The sequence below is a fragment of the Poecilia reticulata genome, chromosome 9 (assembly GCF_904066995.2).
Source record: "Poecilia reticulata chromosome 9, P_reticulata-male-v2, whole genome shotgun sequence".
Classification (NCBI taxonomy): domain Eukaryota; kingdom Metazoa; phylum Chordata; class Actinopteri; order Cyprinodontiformes; family Poeciliidae; genus Poecilia; species Poecilia reticulata.
The window spans coordinates 1,532,959-1,556,753 of NC_088838.1; the positions used below are offsets into that span (position 1 = coordinate 1,532,959).

At 39.7% G+C, this 23,795-nt stretch overlaps 1 protein-coding gene across 1 annotated transcript in view; it reads right to left on the reverse strand.

Moving 5' to 3' along the window:
- Nucleotides 1-256: 256 nt before the first annotated feature.
- pdzd2 (PDZ domain containing 2) overlaps nucleotides 257-23,795 on the reverse strand; it is a 211,657-nt gene continuing 188,118 nt past the window's right edge. The window contains exon 25 of the mRNA XM_081611182.1: nucleotides 257-1,667. Coding sequence (XP_081467308.1) covers nucleotides 1,623-1,667 — 45 coding nt within the window. The 3' untranslated portion in view covers nucleotides 257-1,622. The remainder of the gene's footprint in view (nucleotides 1,668-23,795) is intronic.

Consider the following 23,795-nt stretch of genomic DNA (forward strand, 5'->3'; position numbering starts at 1 on the left):
AAGATACAGGGGAGAAGCTTTTTAGTTATCTCCTTGCTAGCAAAGTCGTTAGCTATCAGTTAGCTAATCGCACAACAACAACAGTCTAATATCTGTATGATAGAAATACTGGATCGATAGATAAGAACAGTTTTTCCTCACCTGGCTGTCTCCTCCCGCTCAGTAGTTCTTCAGAGAAAGGCAGATGCAGAGGCCTGTCAGTGTCTGTTGTATTTCATTACCTCTCTGCTTAAACCGCTACTGCGTGCTGAAGCAGAAACGATACGTTAATGTTTTCCGTCATCTGACAAGCAGCAAGTCCACTCTACTTTATTCACCAAAAACGTTTTTTTAATTCTGTGAAACCTTCTAATTGATTTGTGGAATTTGTAAAATGTCAATAATAGATTCCAGAACGCATTAGATCTTAATTATTATATTGGCCTTATTTGTTATTTTAACTTTCCATTTTCTTTCTTTTTTATCTTTATTATAGTTGGAGTTGGACAGGAGTTCTGTTTAATGGCTTCCTCGAGGGGTGATAGGCTGAACTAATGTTGTCAACAACTTTTCTCCTGCTATTAACTTTTTTGCTTTTCTTTATATAGAACGTATTTCTATCAGTTGCTCTTTTCCCATTTTGTATACAGTATTTGCTCTATTATTTTTTTTATTTTTACCTTAATTCTTACCTGGTCAGTTGAGGTGGAAATGTACATCTTCTTGATTACTGACAAATGTCAGAACCACATGGACTGAGCCGGTTACATCAGATCAATCTGAATCTTTATTTCTCATTAAAACAACTTCTTGTAATTTTAAGACATTGTTACATTATAAAATTGCATCTTTATTCTGCTGAAACGATGACTGCATTCTTGCAATTAAAAATTCTTGCAGCCTGGCCATAATGCTCCCTTGTACAACTCACAGAACAGATGATTGAAATAAAGGCACTTTTTGAAAGTATTTTCTGTGATTTTATTATAGAAACTGAGGACGAGAGGAATCGATTAAAATCAAATCTGGTATGAAAAAAAATCTTGTAAGTCATATTATCCAGCCCTTATCAATATATTAAACTATATGACTAACTACATATTACTTAATATTCACATTTTTGTGCTGGTATTACCTAAAAGAGTTGCATTTTAACATCTCACTTGAATTCCTGATCTACATGCAAATACTTGATTTATATCAAGTATTTGCTATAAATACTTGATATAAATCAAGTACACTGAGAAAAGGGGAAAAAAAGGTTTGTGAAATGCAGAGTATTACAAATGAGATTCTATTTTATTGTAGGATAGCAAAATGAACAGTGAATATATAGTATACTTCCTAGCAGCTAGTCAGACGTCAGACTTCTTTGTCTTTACTGGTGATAAAAACTCGTCACTCTGGAGGAGAGAAAGACCAGCTCAGTCCCGTCCAGGATAACTGCAGTGTCAGGGTAGCCAACAAAGTCTGCAGGTAGATTTTTGCATATCTGGTGCTCCGGTTTCAAGATCATAGTTTAACCAAGTACTGTAAATAAAAAGTCAGTCCATGTTGTGATGATCCGGCAGACCGTGGACTGATGGACGCCGTCAGCAGGTCCAGGTGCTTGGATCCAATGGAAAGGTAATAGGCACAGTGGCTCAATCATGGCTCAGAAACGCATCACGAGGTGTTGCGATGGAAACCTGAAAAATTAAAAACAAAAAACTAATAAGCGCCCATATTTAGCTGCACAATGTAATCAAAACTAATCAATCCTCTGCTCTTTTTGAGAGTTTGCTTGAAAATAAATGAACAATATCTCAGGAAATTAAATGTTTAACTGAAATAGTTCTGGAATCACAAAGAAACTGCAAAATATGTTTCAGAGGTATAACAACACTGAAGTTACTGAGTAAGAGTGAACTGAAATATTTACTACTTAGAAAATGCATGTTAAAATCTGAATACTCTTTTGAAAGTGTGCAGCTGAAATTAATTTAAACTACTAGCAGGAAAAGCAGTGTTCGCCTAATATCTGTACAAACAGTAATACAAAAAATGATGCATATAAGAGGCATTAGTTTATAAAAGTCGAGGCAAACCTAAATTTACCATTTTAAAAACAAAGTAGCGGGAGAATGTAGCTTCATAACCTAATTTTCTAAGCAGAATCTCAGAGGGGGAAAAAAGGAGAAATTACGTCTGTATAATGCGAGAACAGATTAAAGTAGCCAGGTGGAAAACTTAACTCTAACGTGGATTATAATTATGAAACAGCAAAGGTAGATGTCATATTTTCGGGATTCGGGAAATACGTGATTTGTACCATTTGTTCTGTGGGTTTTTTTATGTGGATTGGTGCCACTTAAACGGCTGTGAAGCGAAGGTTTTGGATCTTAATCTGACTGACTACTTGTGTGGTTTGGATCGGGCGGATGTGTGTTAGCTGTAGTAGCTAAGTTTTGGCTACAGTCCGCTGTTGCCTTGATATTAGCAGGAAAATGAAAATACTAAGCACTGGATGGTACCGGCTAATTACTGGACACAACGGCACACAACAAAGCTCAGTTGTTGTACCAGTAGCTCGCAGATGTTTTAAGTTTTGCGTCTTTTTCAATGTACAGATCTTGCAGCTTTGGCTACAAACAATAGGAGCAAGCAGGACCTGGATCAATCTATGTGGCATAAATTGTGGCAAACAAAATACGTCACCACCTCTTGTGGCATATACCCCATTGCGTCGTGCGTCACAGGCCAAAGGTCAAAGGTTAGGTGACTAGAGGGCTAAAACCCCAACACAAAACCAAATAATGTTATGTGTCAGAAGAGGGCTTAGGAAATAATAATAGAAATATAAAAATATAAAAATTTGACCAAAAGGGCACTTGGGGCCAAGGAGCAAATGTGGCAGGTGCTCAAGCTTCCTAGCCCCCCGTCCCACCCCTTCCCCGCCTTCACGTTCCTGCCTCCACACAAAACCTCGTTTTTAAAACAGCAGCTGCCGATTAAACTGAATGTTGCAATCTTGACATGATTATATGAGTTACTGTATCGAGAAATTGATCTGAAGCCGTGAAAATGGTCTCATCAATCTGATCCGCCTCTCTAGCTGCAGTACGCGCTCCCGGGACAGGGAGAACATATTTTCACAGGGGAACAGGATTTCGCACAACACCTGCACCAGATCTAGGGGAATCTGAGCCAGGAGTGAAAGTAGTTTTAAATTCTTGGGGGTTCTATGACAAAAAAAAAATACATACATATATATATATATATGTGGTCTGATCAATAGCGAACCAACCAACCTGACATTGTGGTGGTGGATAAAGAACAGAGGAAAGCCGTTGTGGTGGGTGTAGCAATACCAAGTGATACAACATCAGGAAAAAGGAGCACGAGAAACTGGAGAAATACCAGGGCCTCAGGGAGGAACTGGAAAAGACCTGGAAGATGAAGACCACAGTGGTGCCTGTGGTCATCGGGGCCCTCGGGGCAGTCACCCCCAAACTGGAGCAGTGGCTAAAACGGATCCCAGGAACAACATCAGACATCTCAGTCCAGAAATGTGCAGTTCTAGGCACATGCAAGATACTGCGGAGAACCCTCAAGCTCCCAGGCCTCTGGTAGAGGACCCGAGCGCTCAGAGGATGTAAGAAACCACTCGCGGAGGGTGAGAAGGGAATTTATATATATATATATATATATATATATATATATATATATATATATATATATATATATATATATATATATATATATATATATATATATATATATAAACAGTTTTTTGCAAAGTGATAAAAGCTTGGTAGCTCTTGATCTGCTACAAAATAAAGCTGTATTTCCTCCTTCAGCCCACTGGCTGCAATCTTGACACCTTGAGATACTATGAGACCTAAATTCTGAACATCATGGCATGGAGTGCATCCCAGTTTTTCATGTCTGCCATATAACCATTTATTTTAGCTTTTAAACTGGGTATATTGATCCTGTGTCCAGACAGAGGGATAATCAGCAGCCCAGCATCATGACCTGTTTGTTCTGAAGATCCTGCAGCTTCCACTTCTCTTCCTAACATGGCGCCTCCTCACCCTGACTCTCATACTGATAGGAGGAACCACAGAGCTCTGTTAGGTTAAAGCTCATTTTCTGAAGATGGGATATTTTTCCTTCAACAGGTTCCAGAGGAATCACCTCAAACCAGATGTTGGACTGGATTTTATTTCAATGTCATTTGTGAATGTTAGCTTCTCATTTTCAACAGTGGAGCTTTAAAGGTTGAAAAAGGTTATCATTTTGGAGAAAATCTCATCAACATCAATATTTCCACTAAAGAAGAGGCTAAGCAAATTTGTTTGATAAAGGAAAAGCCTCTTAGACTCTGAGCTCAAAGCACCAAACATTTTTTTTATATCAGACAATTTAATTTAATTTCACATAATTATCGCGGTAGAAGCCATTTGTTTGTTAAATACTTAATGAAACATATATTTACCGTGTTTGATGCTTGTTGTAAATGACGTATACTCACAAAGAGCGAGGTAATTAGTCCGAGTTTGTCGTTTATTGAACGTTCAGAAACTACAGCGGCTGTGATGAGCCAAGACAAAGGTAAAAAAAGGTAAAACAACCTGAACAGGTGATCAACTCTAAACCACTCGCACCTTTTTACTCTCCGTCTCTGTCATTTAAGCACACCCGTTGCTATGGCAACCTCTTGCGCGCCACATGCCGACCCGAGATTATGTTAAAAACATGACAACCAGTCCGTTACAATATTAGATTTTAAGGCTTGATATTTATTTTTGCGATTATTAATAAGCACTCCCCCGAACACAGCGGTGGTTGATTAGTTAATTTTAAACTCCTGCTCTGCTCGTTATTTTGATAATGGAACCGAAACGCACAGAATTGCGCAACACCTTGTTGAAACAATAATCACTGAGATCATTATTGTTGTTGGGTCATTAATTTGAGCACGTTATGTTGATTTTTTTGTTGTTGTTCCTTAGTAAAATTACGAACGTTTTGATAAGGAGCCAGAGGAGGAAGTGCTGCTCTCAGCGTCCTGGCGGCGTTCAGTTTGTCATCTAATGTTGAGATCGATTCAAAACCTTCCGCGATCGACATATTGCGCCCCTGTTCTAGCAAAGCACGAACAGTTCAGAAACAATATGAAATCAGAAAAAAAGCTATTTATTAACTGATTAAGTCGTGTTTTAGATTGTTCTTGAAAAACTAATCAGTCACGGCTGATTAGTGGGTGGGATGCACGGTGAATCCATTGATTTTTTTTACTGCTGACAACCGCTCCCCTTTCTTGAGGGTACTGCATATCCCCGCTAAATCTTTTAGGGGTACGCAGTACCCTGCCGTACCCCCTTACTTTCACCCCTGATCTGAGCCAATATCAAGTGGTGCAGAAGGCAGAAGAATCCTGTGAAACCAATATCTGTGGATCACAGAGGAAGCAAGTTGTTACAATGTTACTCTGGCAAGAGCTCATTTACCAGAGCCAGAAAACTTGTTCTCCCTGTTAGATCTACCAGCGGCACGAGAGCGCCAAGACCAATTCTGATTAAAAAATAGGGGGGTGTATTATTATTATTATTATTATTATTATTATTATTATTATTATTATTATTATTATTATTATTATTATTATTATTATTATTATTATTGTTGTTGTACAGTTGGTAGAGCTGTTGCCTTGCAGCAAGAAGGCTCTGGATTCCATTCCCGGTCTTTCTGCATGGAGTTTGCATGTTCTCCCTGTGCATGCGTGGGTTCTCTCGGGTACTCAAGCTTCCTCCCACAGTCCAAAAACATGACTGCTAGGTTAATTGGTCTCTCTAAAGTCTCCCTAGGTGTGAGTGTGTGTGTGCATGGTTGTTTGTCTCTGTGTTGCCCTGCGACAGACAGGCGACCTGTCCAGGGTGACCCCGCCTCTCGCCCTGGTAGATAGGCACCAGGGTGTACAGAAAAGGGATGGATGTATTATTATTATTATTATTATTATTATTATTATTATTATTATTATTATTATTATTATTATTATTATTATTATTATTATTATTATTATTATTTTAATTTTTTAACTGTTTCTCAACCCATTACATCTGCAGGTGTTTGCAAACTGTCAAATAACAGACACCTTAGTCTTAAGCTTATGCTTATGCACTCTTCTGCAGAGTGCTTTCAGAAGAGTGGTGCCTTCTGCAAGCACTCTACCCTTATAAAGTGTTACATTTATTCTCTGGGTGTGTGAGAACAGCTCGTACATTTAAATAAATCATAGTTCACATTTTCTGTCTATTTAGCAGCACTGTACTTTTTGTGACACACCAACATGCGTCACTAATGACTCAGTGCAGATCTCTCAGAAGACACATTGTTCGCTGGCAGGTCGCAAAGTATTTGCTGACGTCAGAGCCACCAGTGTTATTACACTTAAATTCATTAAATTCATTACATGAAAAGGTAAAGTGTTATAGGGACTGAAAAGCATATTTTGCTACTTTATCTTAGGTATCCAAATTATACTACGAAGAACAATTTTGACAGCTTTTGCAATTATGGCAATTTGGTGAAACCATGTAAATTTTAATCTGATAACATTTGTTTACTTTGGATGTTACCTTTTGTGTAGGAACTCAGTCAGAAAATTGTTCAGAGTCTAAGGCAAGCTGCTCTGTAAGTGCAGATTTAATACTTCTGTATTTTAGAATTCTTTGTGCAAACTGCCATGCCATGCACTATCTGCAGCTGTGATTTCTTTGGTTTTATCTTAAGCATAATGACCGGAGGAATACATAACACCACAGTGTCATAGTAAATACATTTAGTCAAGTTTGGCAATGGTGGGGAAAAATAACAAACTTATTTTGCCATGTCAGTGAAGAATAATACAAAGTTTTAACACTGGGATTCTTTTCCATAACTTATTAACGCTGCAGGAAATAACTTTTATAAAAAATTATGTTTTTAGCATATTTATTTGTTTTTCCTGGAATATTTATCCGACATTCTTCTTGGCCCTGATTAGTTGTTTGTGATCAGAAGCTATGCATTTCTTACGATGGCAGTAGTAACTCAGGGAGGAGGTGGAGGAACTCGAGCTTTTCACACATTATGTCTGATACTGTCACAAAAAAATTAATATTTTTGTCAAATTTAAATGCTTTACTTAAACAGACTGAAAACATGTTAAGTTTCCAGCTTAAGTTTTCTAGTGATGAATAAAATTGTGGAGCTTTGATAGACTACATTTTGGAGGAGCAGCTTTATTAGGTGTCAGACAAAAGTGGATGACTTCATCCAGAAGTCAAGGGCAAAAATCTAATCATTTTGATGGTACAATTTGGAAAACTTCATTCTATCAAACCATTGAAAACAAATAAAAATAAATTTAGCCTTTTAATAAGATATAAACTGGTAGATGGCTATAGCTATATTTTTTTGTCCATAAATATTTCATCCATATATTTGTAAATGAAATGTTCTGATGTCTCCTACCATTGTTATCAAAGGGCTACATTTTGTCCCTACTGCTACAGGGACAAAATGCAGCCAGGTATACTGTTTATTTTCTTTGGATGTGTTTAAGAGAACAAAAAATACCTTTGAATAATCTGAAGCTATATAGCAAAACCTTCACTTAGAAGTATTTTGTTCCAACTGGCATCGAGTTCAACAACTAACTGATTAAAGAAAATTGTATATTTGCTATTATCAAATGCTTTCAAACGGAAAAAACAGAAGACACTGTGATGTATAAATGCTGCTTTGTCATATGTGATATGGCTTATTACATAATATAATTATAATAAAAAAATATTCAGACATTTATTTGTGTCTTGTTTGTCCATCTCTGGAAAGAAAATTGATTTAGCAACAGAATGACCTATTTCAAATGATTGTATCTGAAATAGATAAAGTGGAAAGTTTATCTACTTCATGAAAGAAGCATGAAAGAACGCTATTCATTTGAAGAAATAACAAAAATGATAGGGACCATAAAAGATCACAGAGGCTATACAAAGGGAATTAACTTATGTTCCAATAAAACTTCCAATAAAACTTCTAAGACACACAATTTTGAAAAAGTTATCAATCTTTACATTTTTTACAAAAACGGGTGAACAAAAAATTCCATTACAAAGGTTGCAGTACTTGGAAGGGCCTAGAATTCATAGCTATTTTAAAAAGAAGCTTTTTTCACTGTTCTCAGTCCAACTGGAAACAGTTGCCAAGTCAAGGGCAATTTGTAATTTGGTCCTCATCCCTGCATCATTTAACTTAACAACATTAACTTAGAAAAAGGTCTACTTGAGTTTCTAGCAGATGTCAAAAGGTAAAAGGTAATTCTAATTTCAACAGTTATGTAAATCTTGCCTTATATAAAAAAGTGTGGAAAAACTGCCTACCATGAATAAAACCTAACAGTTTGAGTGTTCTCAGTGCAGCTGATACTCTGAAATGTTTACACTTACTGACATCTGCTGGCCACCTCGTGTCAGCAGATGTCAGTAAATACATCTGCTGGCACGAGCCAGCAGATGTATTTAAATATGAAGGCCCAAGTGAAAAATAAATATAATAAGTATATTAATTGTTAGCATGCTTGAAGCCAGACTAATCATCAGTATACTTAAAGTTTAAGGATTATTTAAGTTAAAGTATGTTATTTTGGAAGAAATTGTTCCAAAATAGCAAGTTTTGGAACAAAACGTACATCCTGCATAGGACTGGTGACCTGTATAGGTCACCACACCACCACCTGATTGTTTCATTGCTGAGAGCAATGAAACAATGAATAAAATGTATGAAAGTGAAGTGGTAAATTAACACGGTATTTAAATTCTGTTAAATTATGTTTAAATCAAATCATGTTTATAAAGCCTTTAGTGTTGGAAACACACCAGTTTTTGCTGTTGTTTCACCCCCCCCCCCCTTGTAGCCAGGGGGGAAAAAGTATACCTTACACCAGGGCGGTGCAGAGACCACTAAAGGTTATGTTGTACAAAAAAGAAACAAAAAAGCAAATAATTTTAGCACATAATAATACCAACAAAAACAAAAATAAATTTGACCAAAAGGGCACTTGAGGGAAAGGAGCAAAAAGGGCAGGTGCTTAAGCACCCCCAGCTCCCCCTCTGCACCTGCCTGAAGCCAAAAAAGCTTTATAATTCGCACCTCTACATTCAATTTTCAGCCTTAATAGATGATGGACAGCTCAGAAAAGCTAAGAAGCAATAGATCTGGCTATTTCAAACTGGAAACGGGTCTAAATCTGATGTTTGAAGAGAACAGAAGCCAAGAAGCCAAAACCGCTTTATCTCAGCGAAAGAAGTGAAAAATGGAGTATCTGTGAATTCGCACCTCTATATTATATCTTCAGCCTTATTAGATGTTTGACAGCTCCAAAATGCTGAGAAGCAGTCGATCTGGCTTTTCATATTAGAACCAGCGCAAAATATAATCTTTTAGTAGGGCAGCAATCAAGAAGCCAAAAAAGCTTTATCTCAGTGAAAGAAGTGAAAAATTTACTATTTGTGAATTCGCAGCTCTAAATTCTATTTTCAGCCTTATTAGATGTTGCACAGCTGCAAAATGCAGCAAGTAGATCTTGCTGTTTCAAACTAGAACCAGTGCAAACTCTCATGTTTCAATAGAGCAGCATGCAAGATGCCACAAAAGCTTTATCTCAGCGAAAGAAGGGATAAAAGAACTATTTGTGAATTTGCAGATTTACATTCAATTTTCAGCCTTATTAGATGATGGACAGCTCCAAAAAGCTAAGAAGCAATAGATCTGGCTGTTTCAAACTGGAAACAGGTCTAAATTTGATGTTTGGAAAGAACAGATGCCAAGAAGCCAAAAAAGGTTTTTCTCAGCGAAAGAAGTGAAAAATGGACTATCTGTGAATTCGCACCTCTACATTCCATTTTCAGCCTTATTAGATGTTGGACAGCTCCAAAGTGCTGAGAAGCAGTAGATCTGACTTTTTCAAACTAAAACCAGCGCAAAATGTAATCTTTTAGTAGGGCAGCAATCAAGAAGCCAAAAAAGCTTAATCTCTCCGAAAGAAGTGAAAAATTTACTCTGTGAATTCGCTCCTCTACATTCAATTTTCAGCCTTATTAGATGATGGAAAGCTCCGAAAAGCTAAGAAGCAATAGATCTGGATGTTTCAAACTGGAAGGAGGTCTAAATCTAATGTTTGAAGAGAACGGATGCCAAGAAGCCAAAAAAGCTTTATCTCAGCGAGAGAATTGAAAAATGAACTATCTGAATTCGCACCTCTACATTCAATTTTCAGCCTTATTAGATGTTAGAAAGCTCCAAAGTGCTGAGAAGTAGTAGATCTGGCTTTTTCAAACTAGAACCAGCGCAAAATATAATCGTTTAGTAGGGCAGCAATCAAGAAGCCAAAAAAGCTTAATCTCTCCGAAAGAAGTGAAAAATTGACTCTGTGAATTCACACCTCCACAATTTTCAGCCTTATTAGATGTAATCTGTGAATTTGCAGATCTACATTCAATTTTCAGCCTTATTAGATGTTTGAAAGCTCCAAAATGCTGAGAAGCAGTAGATCTGGCTTTTTCATACTGGAAAACGGTCTAAATCTGATGTTTGCAGAGAACAGATGCCAAGAAGCCATGAAAGCTTTATCTCAGCGAAAGAAATGAAAAATGGACCATCTGTGAAATCGCACATCTACATAAAATTTTCAGCCTTATTAGATTTTGGACAGCTCCGAAAAGCTGAGAAGCGGTAGATCTGGCTGTTTTAAACTGGAATTGGATCTAGTTCTTATGTTTCAATAGAGTTGAAGCCAAAATCGCTTTATCTCAGCGAAAGAAGCAATAAATGAACTTCTTCTGTTAACGAAGCTCCAAAGTTAATTTTAAGTTTAGTTAGATGTTGGACAGCTTCGAAATGCTGAGAAGCAATATATCTGGCTGTTTTAATCTGGAATCAGGTCTAATTCTCATGTTTCAACAGAGTTGAAGCCAAAATCTCTTTACCTCAGCGAAAGAAGTAATAAATGGACTTCTTTTGATTACGACGCTCCACAGTTAATTTTCAGTTTAGTTAGATGTTGGAGAGCTCCGAAAAGCTGAAAAGCAGTATATCTGGCTGTTTTAAATTGGAATCAAGTCTAATTCTTATGTTTCTATAGAGTTGAAGCCAAAATCGCATTATCTCAGCGAAAGAAGCAATAAATGGACTTCTTCGGTTTACGACGCTCCACAGTTAATTTTCAGTTTAGTTAGATGTTGGACAGCTCCGAAATGCTGAGAAGCAGTATATCTGGCTGTTTTAAATTGGAATCAAGTCTAATTCTTATGTTTCTATAGAGTTGAAGCCAAAATCGCATTATCTCAGCGAAAGAAGCAATAAATGGACTTCTTTGGTTTACGACGCTCCACAGTTAATTTTCAGTTTAGTTAGATGTTGGACAGCTCCGAAATGCTGAGAAGCAGTATATCTTGCTGTTTTACACTGGAATCATGTCTAATTCTTATGTGTCAATAGAGTTGAAGACAAAATCGCTTTATCTAAGGAAAGAAGCAATAAATGGACTTCTTGTTTTTATGAAGCTGCACAGTTAATTTTCAGTTTAGTTAGATGTTGGACAGCTCCGAAATGCTGAGAAGCAGTATATCTGGCTGTTTTAAATTGGAATCAGGACTAATTCTTATGTTTCAATAGAGTTCAAGCCAAAATCGCTTTATCTGAACGAAAGAGGCAAGAAATGTACTTCGTGGGTTTATGAAGCTCCACAGTTAATTTTCAATGTAGTTATATGTTGGACAGCTCCGAAATGCTGAGAAGCAGTATATATGGCTGTTTTAAATTGGAATCAGGTCTAATTCTTATGTATCTATAGAGTTGTAGCCAAAATCGCTTTATCTCAGTGAAAGAAGCAATAAATTGACTTCTTGGGTTTACGACGCTCCACAGTTAATTTTCTGATTAGTTAGATGTTGGACACCTCCGAAATGTTGTGAAGGAGTAAATCCGGCTGTTTTAAACTGGAATCAGGTCTAATTCTTATGTTTCAGTAGAGTTGAAGCCAAAATCGCTTTACCTCAGCGAAAGAAGTAATAAATGGACTTCTTTTGATTGCGACGCTCTACAGTTAATTTTGTGATTAGTTAGATGTTGGACAGCTCCGACATGTTGTGAAGGAGTACTTAAGGCTGTTTTAAACTGGAATCAGGTCTAATTCTTATGTTTCAATATACTTAAAGTCAAAATCGCATTATCTCAGCAAAAGATGTAATAAATGGACTTCTTCTGTTTTTTGACGTTCTACAGTTAATTTTCAGTTTAGTTATATGTTGGACAGTTTCGAAATGCTGAGAAGCAGTATATCTGGCTGTGTTAAACTGGAATCAGGTCTAATTCTTATGTTTCAATAGATTTGAAGCCAAAATCGCTTTATCTCAGCGAAAGAAGTAATAAATGGACATTTTGAGTTTACGTAGCTCCATAGTTAAGCTCCCATTTAGTTAGATGTTGAACAGCTTCAATATGCTGAAAAGCAGTATATCTGGTGGTTTTAAACTGGAACCAGGTGTAATTCTTATGTTTCAATAGAGTTGAAGCCAAAATCGCTTTATCTCAGCGAAAGAAGCAATATATGGACTTTGTGGGTTTATTAAGCTCCACAGTTAATTTTCAATGTAGTTATATGTTGGACAGCTCCGAAATGCTGAGAAGCAGTATATATGGCTGTTTTAAATTGGAATCAGGTCTAACTCTTATGTATCTATAGAGTTGAAGCAAAAATCGCTTTATCTCAGCGAAAGAAGCAATAAATTGACTTCGTGCGTTTACGACAATCCACAGTTAATTTTCTGATTAGTTAGATGTTGGACACCTCCGAAATGTTGTGAAGGAGTAAATCCGGCTGTTTTAAACTGGAATCAGGTCTAATTCTTATGTTTCAGTAGAGTTCAAATCAAAATCGCATTATCAATCAATCAATCAATCAATCAAATTTTATTTGTATAGCATATTTCAGCAGCAAGGCATTTCAAAGTGCTTTACATAATTAAAATAAAAACAGAAATAATCAGTGAGAAAGACAGAGATTTAAAAAGAAATAAAAAAAACAAAATAAAAACAAAAAAAACAAAAAACATTACATCATTAAAACGTCGAAAAGAAAGAAGAAGAAATTAAAAACATTAAAGACATAAAAACATTGAAGGCATCAAAACCCGCACTCTAACCCTAATTTAGCCATAAGCAACTCTAAACAGGTGGGTTTTAAGTTGACATTTAAAAGCACCCAGTGTTTCAGCTGTTTTACAGTTTTCTGGAAGTTTGTTCCAAATCTGTCGTGCATAGAAACTGAATGCTGCTTCTCCTCATCTGGTTCTTGTTCTGGGGATGCAGAGCAGACCAGAACCAGAAGATCTGAGGGGTCTAGATGGTTGGTACAGCAATAACAGATCTTTAAGGTATTGTGGTGCTAAACCGTTCAGTGATTTATAAACTAACATCAGTATTTTAAAGTCTATTCTCTGAGCTACAGGGAGCCAGTGTAGGGACTTTAAAACTGGTGTTATGTGCTCTATCTTCCTGGTTTTAGTGAGAACCCGAGCAGCAGCATTCTGGATCAGCTGCAGCTGTTTGATTGATTTATAAGTCAGACCTGTGAAGACGCTGTTGCAGTAATCAATGCAGCTAAAGATAAACGCATGGATGAGCTTCTCTAGATCATGCTGAGACATCAGTCCTCTAACCCTGGAGATGTTCTTCAGGTGATAGAAGGCCAACTTTGTGACTGTCTTAATGTGGTTCTGAAGGTTCAGGTCAGAGTCCATCACTACTCCCAGGTTTCGGGCCTGATTGCTGGTTTTTAGTTGTAATAATTGAAGCTGTGCATTGACTCTGGTTCGCTCCTCTCTAGGTCCAAATATAATAACTTCAGTTTTGTTTCTGTTTAGCTGGAGAAAGTTTTGGCACATCCACACATTGATCTGTTCTAAGCATCTATTCAGTGATTGGATGGGTTCAGAGTCACCTGGTGACATCGTGATGTAGAGCTGTGTATCATCCGCATAATTGTGGTAGCTAATCCTATGTCCTGTTATAATCTTTGCCAGTGGGACCATATAAATATTGAAAAGAAGGGGTCCTAGGATTGAACCTTGGGGTCCCCACATGTGACCTTTGACCTCTCTGATGAGAAGTTTCCGATTGAAACAAAGAAATCCCTGTTCTTTATGTAAGATTCTAACCAGTTGAGCACTGGACCGGAGAGTCCGACCCAACTCTCCAGTCGATTCAGTAAAATGTCGTGGTCAACAGTGTCGAAAGCTGCACTGAGGTCCAACAGAACCAGCACTGTGGTTCTCCCACAGTCTGTATTTATATGGATGTCATTGAACACTTTTACAAGGGCCGTCTCTGTGCTGTGGTGAGCACGAAAACCAGACTGGAAGGAGTCAAAGCAGTTTGTTATTGTTAGGAAGTTATTTAATTGTTTAAAAACTGCTTTTTCAATAATTTTGCTGATGAATGGGAGGTTGGAGATTGGCCTGTAATTCTGCAGTAGGGATTTGTCTAGATTGTTCTTTTTTATAAGTGGTTTGATAACTGCTGTTTTCAAAGCCTGGGGGAAAACACCTGAAGAGAGCGATGAGTTTACTATTTGGATCAGATCATTAGCAACAACAGGCAGGACTTTCTTAAAGAAATGTGTGGGTAGGACATCCAGACAGCAGGAACCGGAGCTTAATTGACTTATAATTTCTTCTAGGGTTTTATAATTTAGTAGTTGAAATTGGGTCATTTTTCCTGCATTTGTTTTGTTTGGGCACAGCATTGGTACTGTCTTTGGAGTGGATGTGAAGATTAATCCTCTGATCTTTTGAATTTTCTCTGAAAAGAAACTGGAAAACTTGTTGCAGGCGGCAATAGATTGAAGCTCAGGTGGCAACGTCATCGGAGGATTTGTGAGCCTGTCAACAGTGGCAAATAAAGCTCGAGCATTGTTAATGTTTTTGTTTATGACATCTGCAAAGAAAGCCTCTCTGGCATGTTTTAGTGTTGTGTGATAGTTACGTAGTCTTTCCTTGTAGATGTCATAATAAACATGCAGTCGACCTTTACGCCATTTCCGTTCGGCCCTGCGGCAGAGTTGTCTTGCAGATTGAACTACTTGTGCATTTCTCCATGGAGATTTCTTCCTACCAGTCACAACCTTCACCTTAGTGGGGGCAATGTAATCAATGATATCTGAAAGTTTGCACTGAAAATCATCCACCAACTTATCTACGTCACTATAACTTAAGAGTGAGGAAGAAGAGTAGATTTGATTAAATGTTTCTGCTGTGTTTTCTGTGAAAGTACGTTTTGTGATAGTAGCTTTTTGTCCAAGTGGGTTAACGGATAAAGAACTGTCAAAGAAAACAGCAAAATGATCCGACAGGGCAACATCAGTTACAGAGACATTGGAAATATTCACACCCTTACTGATAACCAGGTCCAGTGTGTGTCCCTGTGTGTGTGTTGCTTGTTTGACATGTTGTGTTAAACCAAATCTCTCTAATATATTACAGAGCTTTTTAGCCCCTCGGTCTTGGGGGTTGTCAACATGAATGTTGAAATCACCGACAATTATCAAACAATCGTAATCAATGCATATGAGAGATAGAAGCTCATTCAAGTCCGCAAAGAAATTTTCCACATATGTTGGTGTTTTGTATAGAGTTAGTGTCAAAGTTCGTTTGTGGCCTTATACCTCGATTCCAAGATATTCAAAATACATAAAATTACCCAAAGAGATTTTACTACAGTTTATGGTATTCTTAAATATTGAAGCCACGCCTCCGCCTTTTTTGTGTTTTCTATTTTCACTTAAAAAATTGTACGTAGGAGGCGTTGATTCAATTAGTACGATTGCTTCATTATTGTCATTCAGCCATGTTTCTGTCAGAAATAAAACATCAATATTATGCTCAGTGATGAAATCATTAATTAATAGAGCTTTAGAACAGAGAGATCTGGTATTTAAAAGAGCCAGTTTAAGTGACTCGGAGGCTGAAAGCTCTTCAGTCTGAGGTTCCTTTAGATAGGGGATCAGTCTGAGGTTTGAATTAAGACCACTGTTTTTTGTATTTCTGTTTTTTGTAACTGTTCTTGTAGTGATCCGGACAGGTATTGTCCTGCTACGCAATGTTGGTGGGCCAGACACATTCTGGAGGAAGACGGGTGTAAGGATAATATCTGGACCCCGGTCTCAGACCTCAGAAATGCGGAGTGCTGGATTTTCAGGGAGGTCAGAGGCAGGTGGCTTAGATGAAGTGAGAGTTGTGCTGAGGCGAACCTGTTGATCCATACTATCCAGCTGGGACGAGAAAGAGTCCGTCCGTCTTTCTCTCTGACCTGAATTCTCCACCAGCATTTTCAGGCGGCTCAGGTGAAGCCCGACTCTCTTTAGTGGTTCACTTTCTAATAAACTCTGATCTTGTGAGTGAGTGTAGGAGCAGAGAGGGAGGGGGGAAGGAGAAGGGAGGGTGGAAGGAGAAGGGAGGGGGGAAAGATGTGGGATGGGGAAGGAGGAGGGGAACCAGTCATTCTGTTCACAGCCGATGTTTTATCAGTTTGTATTGGAATAGTTTGTTCTTGATATGCGGAGGGCTCCATCCTAGTCAGACATCCTTGAGCCTGTTCTTCTGAAGCGATGGTCACATTGTTGTTCTTGTTGATAAAATGAAAAATGTTTGCAGTGAGCAGCCTTATTCCGTGTTTGTTAAGATTGCGTCCTCCTCTTCCAAAGAGGTGAAAGCGCTGCCAGTTGATCCAGAGGTTATCGATGAAGGTCACTGAGCTGGCAGAGCAGGTTTTAATCAGCCATTTGTTTATCATAAGCAGCCTGGAATGTTTTTCGTCTCCCCATTGAGGCGATGGAATTGGACCACTGAGAAATAACTTCATTTTTAATTTTCCCATAGTGTCCAGAAGAATATTAAAGTCCTTTTTCAGAATCTCAGATTTTTGCTTTGCCAGATTGTTGGCTCCAACATGCACAACTAAAGTCTCCATGTTTGGCTGATCAGTGGTTAGAGAGAGCACTTTGCGGGTCAAATCAGATACAGTGTCACCAAGAAAAGAAACCACTCTCGTTTTCTTGGGATTGCAAACATGACTGATTCCATTTACTGCCTCATCTCCAACGATAAGCACTCTTGGCATACCTTTCGTTTTCCTGGTGGTCACTTTGTCCTTCGGAGCTTTGTGCGGTGGATGCGTTGGTTTAGCCTCATTGCTGATGTTTGAAGGTGGGTTTTCACTCAGAGGCTCGTGCTGAAGTGCAGAAAATCTGTTTTTCAGTGGGATTACCACGGAGTCAGGATGTTTTTAGGCTCGGGCTGGTCGCTTTGTCCTTGGGAGTGGGCTCGGTGTAGTCGTTTTGGTTCCAGCTGCTTGTTTGCTATTCTTTGGCGGAGCAGGTTGAAGGTGGGTTTCGGCTCAGAGCTGGCCACGCTGATTCATCCAGGTGAGGGGTTCTCCCCGTTAGTCGTCTCATGGGATCTGCAGTGTGAGACTTTTGTTTTGGCTTGGCTCCCTGAGCGATCCAGGGTGAGCTGTTTGGTGCGGGGTGTACGACCTCTCCGCTGATTTGAGGAAGAGTTGTTTCATATCCACAGGTAGCGTTGATCTCAAAGTTAACCTCCAGCCGTTGAATCTTTGTTTCTAAAAACTGAAGTCGTTGTAGAATACTGCTAATGTCCTTGGGGTCGGACGGGGGCATTTTGCCCTAGTTCAACTTGGAGGTGAAGAAAAGTGAGGTAAAAATAAAAGTGAGAAAATCTCCTGGTCTTTAGGTTTGAAGTAATCCAGTTATAATGTCGATAATGTGAATAAAACCATAAAAATTGTGACTTTAAAAATAATTCACAAGCAAAGTTATCAGTAAGGACGGGAGAGAGCAGGATAAGCTGTTCCTACTTCAGCTGCCAGACGCGTCTCAGAGCTTATCTCAGCGAAAGAACTAATAAATGGACTTCTTTGGTTTACGACGCTCAACAGTTAATTTTCAGTTTAGTTAGATGTTGGACAGCTCTGAAATGCTGAGAAGCATTATATCTGGCGGTTTTAAACTGGAACCAGGTGTAATTCTTATGTTTTAATAGAGGTGAAGCCAAAATCGCTTCATCTCAGCGAAAGAAGTAATAAATGGACATCATGAGTTTACGAAGCTCAACAGTAAATTCCAATTTAGTTACATGGACTTCTTGGGTTTATGACGCTCCACAGTTAATTTTCTGATTAGTTAGATGTTGGACAGCTCCGAAATGTTGTGAAGGAGTATATCTGGCTGTTTTAAACTGGAGTCAGGTCTAATTCTTATGTTTCAATAGATTTGAAGCCAAATTCGCTTTATCTCAGCGAAAGAAGCAATAAATGGACTTCTTTGGTTTACGACGCTCCACAGTTAATTTTCAGTTTAGTTAGATGTTGGACAGCTCCGAAATGCTGAGAAGCATTATATCTGGCGGTTTTAAACTGGAACCAGGTGTAATTCTTATGTTTCAATAGAGTTGAAGCCAAAATCGCTTTATCTCAGCGAAAGAAGCAATACATGGATTTCTTGGGTTTACGACGCTCCACAGTTAATTTTCTGATTAGTTAGATGTTGGACAGCTCCGAAATGTTGTGAAGGAGTATATCTGGCTGTTTTAAACTGGAGTCAGGTCTAATTCTTATGTTTCAATAGATTTGAAGCCAAATTCGCTTTATCTCAGCGAAAGAAGCAATAAATGGACTTCTTTGGTTTACGACGCACCACAGTTAATTTTCTGTTTAGTTAGATGATGGACAACTCCGAAATGCTGAGAAGCAGTATATCTGGCTGTTTCAAATTGGAATCAGGTCTAATTCTTATGTTTCAATAGAGTTGAAGCCAAAATCGCTTTATCTCAGCGAATGAAGTAATAAATTGACTTCTTTGGTTTACGACGCTCCACAGTTAATTTTCAGTTTAGTTAGATGATGGACAACTCCGAAATGCTGAGAAGCAGTATATCTGGCTGTTTTAAACTGGAATCAGGTCTAATTCTTATGTTCCAATAGAAATGAAGCCAAAATCGCTTTATCTCAGCGAAATAAGTAATGAATGGACATCTTGAGTTTACGAAGCTCCACTGTTAAGTTCCTATTTAGTTAGATGTTGAACAGCTTCGAAATGCTGAAAAGCACTATATCTGGCTATTTTAAACTGGAATCAGGTTTAATTCTTATGTTTTAATAGAGTTGAAGCCAAAATCGCTTTATCTCAGCGAAAGAAGTAATAAATGGACATCATGAGTTTACGAAGCTCCACAGTCAATTCCAATTTAGTTAGATGTTGACCAGCTTCAAAATGCTGAAAAGCAGTACATCTGGCTGTTTTAAACTGGAATCAGGTCTAATTCTTATGTTCCAATAGAGTTGAAGCCAAAATCGCTTTATCTCAGCGAAAGAAGTAATAAATGGACATTTTGAGTTTACGAAGCTCCACAGTTAAGTTCCTATTTAGTTAGATTTTGACCAGCTTCAAAATGCTGAAAAGCAGTACATCTGGCTGTTTTAAACTGGAATAAGGTCTAATTCTTATGTTCCAATAGAGTTGAAGCCAAAATCGCTTTATCTCATCGAAAGAAGTAGTAAATGGGCATCATAAGTTTACAAAGCTCCACAGTCAATTCCAATTTAGTTAGATGTTGACCAGCTTCAAAATGCTGAAAAGCAGTACATCTGGCTATTTTAAACTTGAATCAGATTTAATTCTTAAGTTTGAATAGAGTTGAAGCCAAAATCGCTTCATCTCAGCGAAAGAAGTAATAAATGGACATCGTGAGTTTACGAAGCTCCACAGTTAAGTTCCTATTTAGTTAGATTTTGACCAGCTTCAAAATGCTGAAAAGCAGTACATCTGGCTGTTTTAAACTGGAATCAGGTCTAATTCTTATGTTCCAATAGTGTTGAAGCCAAAATCGCATTATCTCAGCGAAATAAGTAATAAATGGACATCTTGGGGTTATTACGCTCCAAAGTTAATTTTCAGTTTACTTAGATTGTGAACAGCTCCAAAATGCTGAAAAGCAGTATATCTGTCATGATTTCAGCCCTTCAGCTCCACCTTCAGTGGGCTGATTACTCATTACCCTCACCTGCTCTGTGCTGCTCCCTATTTAAACAGCTGCTCGTCACCAGCTCAGTGCGAGATCGTCTGTTGCCACTGTCACAGCTTTCAAGCCTTGTCCATGTTCCAAGTAGTCTACTGGTTTTCTGATCCTGCCTGTTTTTGACCACTGATTTTGCCTTTTCCCTCTGCTCTGAAGATTGTGCCCTCCTGTTGCTGAACCCTGCCTGGTCCTGACCCTGCCTCCTGGTTGCCGTCTATTGGATTACCTTGCCTGAGAAACCCCCGTGCATGACCCTGGACTGTGTTAATGACTAGCCTCTGGTTTGTGGATTTTGTCCCTGTCATCTAGTTCATCCCTGAGTCCCTGCGGCCCCCTCTGCCCTTTCACCCTACCCCCTCCAAGCTGGCTCCCCGACCCCGCTGGTCCCCCACTTCCTCACTCACCAGTGTGACCACTCCCTGTGGAACCCACCCCCTTCCCTTTATTTAGTAATAAACTTTTTGATCTGATCTCTGGTCTTGGCTGCGTTTTGGGTTCTGGCTGATTTTGCATACTCGTTACAGTACGATCTCGCCAGTATGAACCCACAGCCTAATCCGGTTTGGTGTTCTAGTGTGGAGAATGCCATTACTGGCCTAGAAAGAAATGTCCAGGAGCTTTTACAGGGACTTTCATCTCTAAAAGATTCCCAAACTCAAGCTAGGCCCTCCATTACACCGCCACGTCCTCTAGCTGTCACTCCCTCAGCTAACGCTAACAATGAACCTAAGATCCCCCCCCAGAGCGTTTTGATGGGGATCCCGAACAGTGCCGACCTTTTTTAACTCAGTGTTCTCTGCTTTTTGAACTCCAGCCCTCTGCCTTCCCTTCTGAGCGGGCCAAGGTGGCCTACACCATCTCTCTACTATCTGGTAAGGCAAAACAGTGGGGAACTTCTGAATGGGAGAATGATGCCGACAGCTGTGACTCATTTTTTGATTTTTCTGAAGAAATGAAGAGGGTTTTTGATCCAGTCCGTCCTGAGAGGGAGGCTGCCAGGAGACTGTTTTCTCTCAAACAGGGCTCTCGACCTGTTACTGACTACATAATCAATTTCCATGCCTTGAAGTCCAGTTGCCTTTGGAATAATGAAGCCCTGTTTGACGTTTTTTACCAGGGCCTGTCAGATGAGATTAAGGATGAGATTGCTGCCCGTGACCCTCCGAGGACCCTTGAGGCCTTAGAAAGGCTTGCCACACGGATTGATCAACGTCTTCGTGAACGTAAGAGGGAGAGGTCTTCAGCTAATTATCAAAGAAGGGTTTCAACTGTCCAGGTCAGTCCCTGCAGCATGCCACAGGTCTCCACAACTCCCCTGCTGGCACTGAGGAGCCCATGCAGTTGGGTAGGACCAGGCTCTCTGCTGAAGAGAGGGAGAGGAGGTTCAGAAATCACCTGTGTTTCTACTGTGGAGAGAGAAACCATCGCGCTCTTTGCTGTCCGTCAAAAGGACAGGCTCAGTAAAGCCCGGGGGTCTTTGCTGAGCCCTATCCTCAGATCTCAGAACCCTCCACACAACCAGTGCACCATCAGATTTTCTGACTCTCCTGAAGGCAGGGAGGTTCCTGTTTTCATTGATTCTGGGGCTGATGCTGACTTTATTGATGTTAGCCTAGCACATGCGCTCGCCTTGGAGTTGGAACCTCTAGATAAACCACGTGAGATTTTTGCTATTGATGGGCATCTGATTGATCAAATAACCCACTGCACTAAGCCTGTGTCTGTACTGATTTCAGGAAATCACCACGACAGGATCACGTTTCTGCTGACCAGGTCTCCTGAGATCCCCGTGATTCTGGGACGCCCATGGCTAATCAAGCACAGTCCAGTCATCAATTGGCTCACGGGTGAGGTTCAGTCTTGGGGTTCATCTTGCTCCACTTCTTGTTTAAAGGAAGCCCCCATCATGGCTTCCCCCTGTGAGGTCAACCATGACTATCCAGATTTGTCTAAAGTCCCTAAGGTTTACCATGATCTGTGTGAGGTGTTTAACAAATCAAAGGCCACTTCTCTGCCTCCCCATAGAGAGTACGACTGTGCCATTGACCTCCGCCCTGGAACCACCCCACCCAGGGCAGATTGTATTCCATTTCTGGTCCTGAAAGAGAGGCTATGGAGAAATACCTTTCCGATGCCCTCAAAGCAGGTCTTATAAGAAAGTCTTCCTCTCCAGCAGGTGCAGGATTCTTTTTTGTGGGCAAGAAGGATGGATCTCTTAGGCCCTGCATCGATTATCGAGGTCTTAACGAAATTACTGTCAAGAACAGGTACCCTCTACCTCTCATGACTTCTGCCTTTGAGCTCCTTCAAGGAAGTACTGTGTTTACTAAGCTGGATCTGCGCAATGCCTACCATCTGGTCCGTATAAGGGAGGGAGATGAGTGGAAGACGGCTTTTAACACCCCTTCAGGGCACTATGAATATCTGGTCATGCCCTTTGGGCTCACCAATGCCCCAGCCGTTTTCCAGGCATTGGTTAACGATGTCTTAAGGGATATGTTAAACAGATTTGTTTTTGTATACCTCGATGACATTTTGATTTTTTCCAAGGATCTCCCCACCCACATCAAGCATGTTCGTGAGGTTCTTCTTAGGCTCCTCCAGAATAATCTATTTGTGAAGGCGGAGAAATGTGCTTTTCATCAGCCATCTGTATCCTTCTTGGGTTTTATCATTGCTCCTGGCAGGATTACCATGGATCCATCAAAGGTGGCAGCCGTCTTGGAGTGGCCCAAACCATCCAGTCGGAAGGAACTTCAACGGTTTCTTGGATTTGCCAATTTTTATCGCCGTTTTATCAAGGGTTATAGTTCAGTGGCTGCCCCTCTTCATCAACTCACTTCCACCAAGACTCAGTTCCAGTGGTCTTCAGAGGCAGAACATGTTTTTGGTAAGCTGAAAAGTCTTTTCACTTCAGCTCCCATTCTGCGTTTTCCTGATCCGTCTAACCCTTTTGTTGTGGAGGTTGATGCTTCAGATACTGGGGTTGGAGCCGTCCTGTCGCAACGGTTTGCAGATGATGCCAGGCTACATCCTTGTGCCTTTTTTTCTCGCCGGCTCTCTGCCTCCGAGAGAAACTACGACGTAGGAGACAGAGAGTTGTTAGCTATTAAACTAGCATTGGAAGAATGGAGGCACTGGCTGGAGGGGTCGGCACTTCCTTTTACTGTGTGGACAGACCATAAGAACTTGGAATACCTCAAGTCAGCCAGGAGACTGAACCCACGACAGGCTAGATGGGCACTGTTTTTTAGCAGATTTGACTTCACTCTGGCCTACCGACCTGGCAGCAAGAATGTCAAACCAGATGCCCTTTCAAGACTTCATCTGTCCTCTGTCTGCTCTTCTGATTCTGTTGACCATGACTACATCCTTCCCTCCAAGACCAGGTTAGCTCTAACCAGAATAGAGACCTTGCTCAGGAGGAGTCATCGAAAACAACCACCTCCAGCTCAATGTCCTGAGGGTCTTCTGTTTGTTCCTGAAGAGATGGTACCTAAAGTCCTTCAATTCTGTCATGGCTCTAAACTTTTCTGTCATCCAGGTATTACAAAGACTCTGGCTGTGGTCCAGTCAGGATTCTGGTGGCCCACTCTGAGAAAGGACACACGAGAGTTTGTTTTAGCATGTGTCACC